This window comes from Liolophura sinensis, chromosome 8, assembly GCF_032854445.1.
Source record: "Liolophura sinensis isolate JHLJ2023 chromosome 8, CUHK_Ljap_v2, whole genome shotgun sequence".
Lineage (NCBI taxonomy): Eukaryota > Metazoa > Mollusca > Polyplacophora > Chitonida > Chitonidae > Liolophura > Liolophura sinensis.
This window is the reverse complement of record NC_088302.1, coordinates 57,205,923-57,216,746: the sequence shown is the minus strand read 5'-3', so window position 1 is coordinate 57,216,746 and position 10,824 is coordinate 57,205,923. Positions and strand designations below refer to the sequence as shown.

The following is a 10,824-nucleotide window of genomic DNA, read 5'->3' as shown; positions in this document are numbered from 1 at the left end:
TTGTGGCCTCCGCCTTAGGGATTCTCTATCAGGTCAGTGAAAGTAAACTTGTCAAAGTCATTTCAGTACTAGCTGTTTGTGAGTTTTACCAAATCAGTGCTTGGCAAGGTTAATGTTTACCATGTTATCCCGGTTTGACCTAACCCATCGTGTATTATCTGGCCTTAGTCCTTACGAATGACAGATATGTTCACCACGTAATCCTGGCTTGACCTAATCCACCGTGTATTATGTGCCCTATGTCCTTACGAATGACACAATGCTTGGCCTAATCCACCGTGTATTATTTGGCCTTAGTCCTTACGAATGACACATGCTTGGCCTAATCCACCGTGTATTATTTGGCCTAAGTCCTTACGAATGACACATGCTCACCACATTATCCTGGTTTGACCTAATCCACCGTGTATTATTTGGCCTTAGTCCTTACGAATGACACATGCTTGGCCTAATCCACCGTGTATTATCTGGCCTAAGTCCTTACGAATGACACATGCCCACCACGTTATCCTGGTTTGACCTAATCCACCGTGTATTATTTGGCCTTAGTCCTTACGAATGACACATGCTTGGCCTAATCCACCGTGTATTATTTGGCCTAAGTCCTTACGAATGACACATGCTCAGCACGTTATACTGGTTTGACCTAATCCGCCGTGTATTATCTGACCTTAGTCCTCACCACGTAATCCTGACTTGACCTAATGCAGCGTGTATCGTCCACACCACGGAGTTATTTAAGACACCAGATACTCTACCCAGTAGCTTTACGCGATATCAGCATTTTCATTAATTCTCCCACTGATGCATTGCAGGTCTGCTCATATGGTTAATAATTACAGAACTTATATGGAAATTGTTCTTTCAAGCTAACTACATTGACAGAAATCAGCATCTTTCGCATAATAATCCCCGAGCTTCTTTGGGAAAAACATGGTCTGTAGTATTCAAGGATAAAGGCATCGTTTTATTTTGGGGATCCGTATTAATATGAGTAGCGACTGGCTGTTTATGACGCAGAGTCGGGTACATTTTGTTCGGTGACTTTATTATACATCAAAGCGTTTTGACTTTTGATCTGTCTTGCTCCAGACGTTCTATATGGGGATCGTTCTTTTCGGCCGGCCACAGCTATGGCAGCAGGTAGTATTAGTATTTTCTATAGCTTACATTGTCTTCCTTATTATAATTTTTAGTATGTGTTTCCTGTCTCATACAGTGTCTTCGTTCTTGTAACTTTTGAAATGTTTCCTATTTTTGCTATCCATTTTCAGTGTTTTCTGTTACCAAGACGGCCTTCCCTATGATAACTTTAAAAAATGTTTCCTCAGTTGTTCGCTCCAGTTTCAATGTTTTCTCTCCTGGTCACATATTCGGTTCAGCCTTAGTGTTTCGTGTGGCATTCTCATAAAATATCGTTGTTGTACTATTATGATGCTCCCTTTCTCTGTCCAGTCTCGGGGTTTCCTGTCGGCTACTCTATTGTCCTTGTTTCGGCAGCCTCTGTGTTCTACACATCTCTAGTAAGTCATCAAAATGTACTGAATATTTTCGATTCCACATGTATTTTTCTCTATTTATGCTGCCTAAGAACAGTACACGTAACATTACGTTTGAAATATGCCCTTGTTATTCGGAGTTTGCCCTCCGCACAAATGTAGTCAACACTAATGTTAAGTCACGTCCATCGCAATGTAATTGTGTGAGAGCCCAAAACATCCATCTGTCGGATTACTGCAGGAATTAGGGGATTTTGTATGCTAAAAATGGTGTGGCGTTCCAAATTTTGTTATAGGGTGGGATCAAAGCCGTGATTTGGACAGACGTTATTCAAAGTGTCATCATGTTGGGTGGTATGCTGACCGTCGTGATCATGGTAAGCGTTATGAACTGTGCTGTAATGTTAGGTGGTATACTGACTGTCGTGATCATGGTAAGCGTCATGGACTGTGCTGTAATGTTGGGTGGTATGTTGACTGTCATGATCATGGTAAACGTCATGAACTGTGCTGTAATGTTAGGTGGTATACTGACTGTCATGGTAAGCGTTATGAACTGTGCTGTAATGTTAGGTGGTATACTGACTGTCGTGATCATGGTAAACGTCATGGACTGTGTTGACATGTTGGGTGGTATGCTGACTGTCGTGATCATGGTAAGCGTCATGAACTGCGCTGTAATGTTAGATGGTATATTGACTGTCGTGATCATGGTAAACGTCATGGACTGTGTTGACATGTTGGGTGGTATGCTGACTGTCGTGATCATGGTAAGAGTTATGAACTGCGCTGTAATGTTAGGTGGTATATTGACTGTCGTGATCATGGTAAGCGTCATGGACTATGGTGACATGTTGGGTTGTATGCTGATTGTCGTCATCATGGTAAGCGTCATGGACTGTGGGGTCATGTTGGGCTGTATGCTGACTGTCGTGATCATGGTAAGCTTCATGAACTGTGCTGTAATGTTAGGTGGTATGCTGATTGTCGTGATCATGGTAAGCGTAATGAACTGTGGTGTCATGTTGGGTGATATGCTGACTGTCATGGTAAGCGTCATGAATTGGGGAGGAACTGAAGACAATCACACATCGCTCATTGACAAATTTTATACAAGTAGTACATAACCAAAATACGAAAACAAAAATCAAGATGCCACACTCGAAATACATATATTCTTATAGTTTTGGGTACCTTTTTTTGGGTAATTTTTGTTTCGTGCGAGCACATTTACAGAAACACATGTGCACGAATTCAGTCTGTTTATAGGACAAACGTATGGAATGGAAGTCACGATGTAGAACCTAATACTGAAACTTCTTACACGGAAAATCACAGGTTTTTAGATTCACTTCTACAGGTCAGGTGTTCACTGACTCACGGCGAAGGGGTACACGTCAGAATACTTTTACTCTTTTCTCCCATTTAGAACAGAATCTCACTCATGAACTGGACAATAAAAGTGAAACATAATTAGGGCCACAATCAGTTTGTTAGGTTACTTACCTAGATATGAGCTTGGGCTGAAATGTAATTAAAATTCTTTATTCTCGACATTATTTCGCACCAGCTGTTTGCATAAAATATCGTGCAATATATAAAAAGGTATGTCGTTAGAACGCATTCCCAGTCTCATTATTTACATTTACTCAGAATGACATGAATGGGTGGCATAAACAAATAACTGAGTGTTTCACCAAAACAATTACCGAATAGAAACGTATGTCTGGTGGAATACGACAATAATCTATATGACCGAATACGGAATCCCGATGGGACAGAAAACAAAGCTATGCAGCTTAACATCTCTCAGGACTAGGCTTAAATACTCTAGGTAACCACAGGAAAATCAGCACACCTAACCACAAGTTCAGTGTCTGTAGGAAAAATGCATATAAAACATCTCCGTGTAACATGGCACAAAACTGTTGCCTCCAGTACCTAAAAACTTCATGTATTACAACGCGAAACACATCGAGGTATGAGTGATCATTAATTAAACTATTTAACATTAGTGAGGGATGAATGATTAGAATGCAGTGATGGCATAGAGTGGTATGAACAGCAGCCACAGTAGGAAAAACATCAACTTGTGGCACATAAAATAATGATATGATTTAACACAGGATAACTATTATTTGTTTACAGACTGTGATGATGTATTACCATTACCATCGTGAAGGTCCAATAGGTGGGAAATATACCGATGATTGACAGCGCATTCATTACACAATAATCCTCTTGTGAACAAAATTAACATAAGACATGAAACTATTCGCGGACACTCTAAGGCTCCTGTGGTGTTAGTGCTTGGAGAAGTGAGTGAGAGAGTTAGTGAGTGAGTGCTCAACGTTTAACGTCGCCCTTAACAATTTGAGTATGTACATATTTAAGTATCATATGAGTTCTTGTACGTGTAATGTGGCCCCTTGTAGCAGAACGGATTTCCACCGCTCTTTTATCTAGTGCTGCTTTACTGAGACGACTTACTGAAGGCAAGTAAGCCGCCCCGCCCAAGCCATTATACTGATATGGGTCAAGCAGTCGTTGCACTATCCCCTTAAGAGCAAGGAAGCTACAACTTCCTCGACCCAGGATTGCCCCTGGGTTTAAGCGGGCGCTCTACCAGCTGAGCCATCTCGAGAGGTCCAGTGCACCAAGGAGGGATAAACAGCAAAATAAGGGCGTTTGGAGCTCTCTGCGCGATGCGCTATGTCTTTACAGGAACAGTTAGAATGAAACCCTGAATGAGGTAAATTGACAAGAGGCCGTATTTTACTGGTCACGTTTGACAATTTGTCATCTACATGTATCACACTGTCGTCGCTGCTCTGCTTTTACTTTCTATGCTGTACGTCTATCGCACCGTAATCGCCGCTCTGCTTTTACTCTCTATGCTGTACGTCTTTAAAAAAATTATAATCATAAAAACGGTAATCAACAAATTGGCATTCTGTATTTTGTTTCTGCGCTCTTTCCTCAAAGGGAGAAAAGTCTCTTTCGAAAGTTGCTTCCAACCTTCAAGAAATTACATATGTTAAACATTCTGATTACAGGTGTTATCTAAAGGTTTTCTTAGCTTTTGGTAATAGTCCTTAAACGTACACTCAAAAAGATTCTGTTTATTTGACCAGAAAGTAAGTGATGCTAGAATGTATTCTCTTCTTATACCATAATACTGTGTCATATTCAACATAATATCATGTTTATCTAATAGAATCGTTGTGTTGAATAGATGGAATGTGTGTGTTATAGCATTATCTGCTGCAATAGCAGAATACATTCTAGCATCACCCAGATAACAGACGTTCTGTTAAATTTGACAGATCGTTTTCTTTAGATTAATTACGTGATGCATTGTTTGTCGCAAGATTAACAAGGTTAAGACCGGCTTCATACCTTGAGCTGTGTTAGGGAAGGAGACGTTCGAGTTGTCAGTACCCAGTTTGGTGAATGTTGTTCATTGTTCTGTTCCAGGGTTCAATTTGCGTGGGAGGGTTTCACGAAATGTGGCTGCTTAATGTCAATGGCGGAAGGGTGAAGTTTTTCGAGTACAAAACTTTCTCTTTTTGCACAAGATACTTGTCTTGTTTTTCATACTTTCCACGAAATTAGATAGTGTTTGTTGCCGTCAATGATTTCTGTACTTCGTTTGTGCTTTTTTCCTTCAAAATGAAACTTCGGTGTGATGTCGAGTGACTTACAGGAAACAACTTTAACATGGTATGAATAATCTTTGCCAGAAGACGCCTAGAGTGCAACATTGAAAGAAACAAATAAATTACTTGGACATATTTGATTCTCCTGATTCCGACGTCTGTTTTCAGTTTTGATCCCAATCCGCTGACCCGGCACACTTTTTGGTCATTAGTGTTTGGGAAGGCAATCCGCAGCATGGGGATGGGGTTTAACCAATCGACAATCCAAAGAGTGGTATCTGTGAAAACACAAAAGCAGGCTAAAATGTAAGCTTCTTTTCTCTTAATCTGAAAGCATTTCTTCTATCGGAAACATGCACAAACTACAGGGATAAGGTTAGAACAAAGTGACCAGCAATCGTCATAGAGCGAGTATCCACAAGTCAGGTGGATTACTCCAGACGCCCCTATTTCGTCCACCAGTCACACTGGCGACTCGATAACAATATGAACACACGACAATACGGTGGAGTCTTTATAGCTATATGTGTATTTGACTATACGGGAAAGTCCCTGAAACTATATGTGTATTTGACTATACGGGAAAGTCCCTACAACTATATGTGTATACACGTACGACTATACGGGGTCTCTGCAACAATGTGATTATGTAACCATACGGGGAAGTCTTCTCTCCAACAAGAATGTACGACTATATGGGAAAGTATTTACGGCTATTCTGTTGCAGCGTGGTATGGTCCATGTTTCCCGGATTTGTGGTGTTTGGAACGCTTGCCTGCCTGGAGGGGATGGTGTCATACGCATACTTCTCCTACACGGGCTGCGACCCATATGGGGCCAAAATTATCAGTAACGCCAATCAGGTACACGTCAAATTTGATTTCACTGCTACCGGTCTCACACAGTCACTTCCCAGAATCGATGGGATTTATGTGGGTATATCTGACTAACCTTGCAGATACGATGTGACTGACGTATATTCAGGCAAGAGATGTTGTAAAATTTTTAGAGGATTACGTGCTATTTATCTTTTCACCATGGTTTGTTCAAAGATCTTTAATGAATTTTTTTTTAAATCGTCTTAACTGTAAAACTGGAAATGCTGAACTATTATCATGTCTACATATCCAATCAAAAAAATATGTGACATATATATGTGCCCAAAAAATCCGTTGATTTTGCGATATTGTAATGACAGCCATATTTGTCTTTCGTATTATCAGTTTTGATAGTAGTGTGTATCAATATTAACAATAATGCTAAAAAATAAAAGTGATTGGATTTATTGTTGATTAACAACACACCTGCAGATCTAAACAGTGCTGATCTATAACGCAGTACTGTATCTTTCAAAATACTTAGCGAGATCGTGTGGCCATAGTTATGCATTCATTTCAATCAAGATATTTGTACCTGAGTTTTTGAATAAGCTTTCAGATTTATTTTGAAGTTTCCCATTATACTCTTTTAAGATATACGAGTATTTGTTCACTCCCTGTTTCAGGTACTGCCCTATGTAGTAACCGACCTCTTCCAGAATTTACCTGGACTGTCTGGGCTGTTTTTGGCCTCTTTGTTCAGCGCCTCCCTAAGGTACAGTCCTTTCGCTGGTGTTGTGTTCTTACCACATACACCATTTCCAATCTCTGCATTCTAAACTGTGAAACATTCACAAAATATACAGACTAAAATAGCCTAGCCTAATACCACCATATTGTGTAGACTTCTACACCCAAAAGTAGCATTTCCTAACATCTTACGCTTCTGCGGCCTACACCGAAAAGCACTTTACGTCTGCACCACAAGGCAGTTTACGCCTGTAACCAAAAAGCAGTTCACGCCTACATCAAAAAGCAATGTAGGCTTACACCAAAAAGCATTCCACGCCTGTAACCAAGAAGAAGCTTACGCCTACATCAAAAAGCAATGTACGCCTACAACAAAAAGTCGTCTACGCCTGTAACCGAAAAGCCGTCTACGCCTGTGACCAAAAAGCAGTCCACGCCTACATCAAAAAGCAATGTACGCTTGCACCAAAAATCAGTCTACCTCTGTAACCAAAAAGAAGCTTACGCGTATATCAAGAACCAATGTACGCCTACACCAAAAAGGAATCTACGTCTGTATCCAAAAATCAGTCAACGCCTACATCAGAAAGTAATGTACGCTTACACAAAAAACAGTGTACGCCTACACTAGAAAGTAGTGTATCCCTGCACTAGAAAGTATTGTATCACTGCACCAGAAAGTAGTGTACCCCTGCACCAGAAAGTAGTGTATCACTGCACCTGAAATTAGTGTATCTCTGCACCAGAATTTAGTGTTCGCCTACACCAGAAAGTAGTGTTCGCCTATACCAGAAAGTAGTGCACGCCTACACCAGAAAGTAGTGTATCACTGCACCGAAAAGTATTGTATCACTGCACCTGAATGTAGTGTACCCTGCACCAGAAAGTAGTGTATCCCCGCACCTGAAAGTAGTGTACCCCTGAAACTGAAAGTATTATATCCCTACACCAGAAAGTAGTGCACGCCTACCCCAGAAAAGAAGGTATCCCTGCTCCAGAAAGTAGTGTACCCCTACACCAGAAAGTAGTGTACGCCTACACCAGATAGTAGTGTACCCCTGCTCCAGAAAGTAGTGTTCGCCTACACCAGAAAGCAGTGTTCGCCTACAGCAGGAAGTAGTGTACGCCTACACCAGATTGTAGTGTTCGCCGACACCAAAAAGTAGTGTATACCTACACCAGATAGTAGTGTACCCCTGCTCCAGAAAGTAGTGTTCGCCTACACCAGAAAGTAGTGTTCGCCTACAGCAGGAAGTAGTGTACGCCTACACCAGATTGTAGTGTTCGCCGACACCAAAAAGTAGTGTATACCTACACCAGAAAGTAGTGTATTTTGGTACCCGAAAATAATATTCGTCCGCACCAGAAAATAGTGTTCGGCTACACCTGAAAGTAGTGTTTGCCTCCTCAGAAAGTAATGTATGCCTACACCAGAAAGTAGTGTATCCCTTCACCAGAAAGTAGTGTACCCCTGCACCAGAAAGTAGTGTATCTCTGTACCAGAAAGTAGTGTACCCCTGCATCAGAAAGTAGTGTACCCCTGCACCAGAAAGTAGTGTTCACCCACCTCAGGAAGTAGTGTAAACTTAAAGGTAAAAGTGGCGTGGAAATGCTTCGAAAAGTAGAGTTTTTGGGGTAGAAAATTCAGACCCGTCCCTGTTTTTGTATAAAATGTATAATAAGTATAGAATAATGGATAAATATATGTGTAGGCGGCAAAATGCACCATGTGCATGTGTGCATGTGTGCATGTATGCGTGTGTGTGTGTATGCATGTATGCGTGTGTGAGTGTGTGCGTGTGTGCGTGAATGTGTATGCGTGTATGTGTGTGCTTGTATGTGTGTGCGTGTGTGTGTGTATGCGTGCGTGCATGTGTGCACATTAGTGTGTGTACACGTTAATATGTTTGAAGTATAAGATAAAGTGTTTCCGGTATAAGATGTATGGTCACGTCTACCCTCATGACGTAAATCTTAATTTTGACACTTCCAAGACATTGTCCTCGGCTTTTACTTTGTCTTCCAGCTCAGTGTTATAGGCTCTCACTTTGTCTTAAAGCACATTGTTCACGGCTCTCACTTTGTTTGACAGCACATGGTCCTCCGCTCTCACTTTGTCTCGTATCACAATGTCCACGGCTCTCACTTTGTCTCACTTCTTCCAACACATTGTCCTCGGCTTTTATTTTGTCTTCCAGCACAGTGCTCTCGGCTCTCACCTTGTTTCACAGCACATTGTACTCAACCCTCACTTTGTCTCGCCGCACACTGACCTCGGCTCTCACCGGCACCGATGAAGAGAGTTCGTTTCGGGGGCGATAGATCCAGGGTCAATCCTGGGTCGGGTCACACCCAAGACCTCAAAAGAGGAAGTTGTAGCTTCCTGGCTTGGCGTTCAGCAATAAAGGGGTAGTGCAACAAATGGCTGACCCGTATCAGTATAATAGCTCGGGTGGGCCGGCTTACTTGCCTTCGGTAAGTCGTCTCAGTGAAGCAGCGCTAGATAAACGAGAGGTGGAAATTTGTTCGTACTTCGACGTCATATGACTGAAAAATTGTTAAATACGACGTTAAGCGCTTAACTCTCACTCACCTTGTCTTACAGCACACTGTCCTCGGCCCTCAGTAGTATATCGGTGTTGGTGTGGACGGATTTTCTACAGACTCACATGAAACACGCCTCTGAGACAAAAGCCACCATTATCGCAAAGCTTGTGGGTGAGTTGACTACGCCTTTTTGTCACAGAATGACGAAAGGTATCTTACTATACTGCACTATAGGGCCGTGTAATATATATAGAACTGCATTGCTACAAACCACTCTTCATAATGGATAGAGTGAACATGCATCTGCACACCTAAACATCACATTCTAAAATACGGTGAAACTTTTCGTTCAAACAGTAAGCTAAGTATCCAGTGTATTATGTTAGAGAGATGGCCATACTTTTAAATGATCGGGTTTTTGGTATGGGACATGCACGTCGTCATGCCTCTCATTGGTAACTCCGTGGAATTAAGTGCATGGCGAGGAGCGGAACTCGTACCTCCCTGCACATTGATAAAACAACTATCAGGACGGTGGTACGCTTAAAAGAAATATGCTGAACACAAAAACAAAAGTGTGTGTGTGTATGAATAAATAGAACGACAGCTGAGTTGGTTTCGAGCAATTAGAAGCAGTCCTCACTTTTTATGACTCTGAGAAAGACACATAACGTATTTAATAGGCTTCCTTTAGAATTTTAGTTCTAGAGTGCTGGCAAAGAGGGGTACGAATAATAGGTGTTACCTGATATAGCATATATCAGTGTGTAGAATATGATGATTATGCGTCACCACGATATTGCTGAAGTACTGCCGATGTGGTGATAAACCCCAGTCATACCTCAATTCTAAACGTGGTCATCATTAAGCGTGTACAGAAGTAGGCTCACTAAATCTTCACCGGTTTTGTTTCAGTGGTGGTGTTTGGCTTGGTGTCTGTTGGCGTTGCCTTCCTTATAAAGACTATTGGTGGGCCTTTACAGCAGGTATTACACTTCACACTTCAGACTTTGTGGATTGCATCAGTATTGAATATATTTGCCCAGTTAGATATTCGCTTACAGTAAAGCTATAAACCACACGAAGCCGGTCTCCAGAAGGGGTTAAATAGCTTTCGGTCATGATGTTTTCTTGTCTTCAGGTTTCTTTTAGCCTCCTCGGCTCCATAACGGGACCTTTACTGGGTCTTTTCATCGCAAGCTGTATATTTCCCTATACCAATACCGTGGTAAGTAGGAGCAAACACAGTGAGCGGCATTCGTTTACTCAAAAAAGTCATTTACTGAGTTACAACTTTTTTTTTAAACTTTGCTCTTTTTTCCCCATAATGTTGTCAAACAACCTGAACAAAAGCCTTTAGTATTAGAAAAGACTTTTTTAGAAAGAAAAAAATTAATGCCACATAGGTTGTGTCGCCAGATTTTACTGTTGTTGAAAACTATTGTTCTCTTATCCTCTACACAAGTTGTGCATTAATGAAGTAAGGCAGATCTGTGTAGCGAGGATGTAGGCTACTTTAAAAAGAACAATCTTTCTGACGCAATGAGTTAA

At 41.3% G+C, this 10,824-nt stretch overlaps 1 protein-coding gene across 1 annotated transcript; it reads left to right on the top strand.

The window, feature by feature from the left end:
- Positions 1-10,340, top strand: LOC135473711 (sodium-coupled monocarboxylate transporter 2-like). Its single transcript, XM_064753576.1, has 10 exons — positions 1-32; positions 1,093-1,143; positions 1,456-1,523; positions 1,796-1,876; positions 4,977-5,050; positions 5,327-5,464; positions 5,886-6,021; positions 6,663-6,751; positions 9,332-9,444; positions 10,189-10,340. Exons 2-10 carry the CDS (start codon positions 1,134-1,136, stop codon positions 10,338-10,340), a joined length of 861 nt encoding a protein of 286 aa, XP_064609646.1. The 5' UTR covers positions 1-32; positions 1,093-1,133.
- Positions 10,341-10,824: the final 484 nt, after the last annotated feature.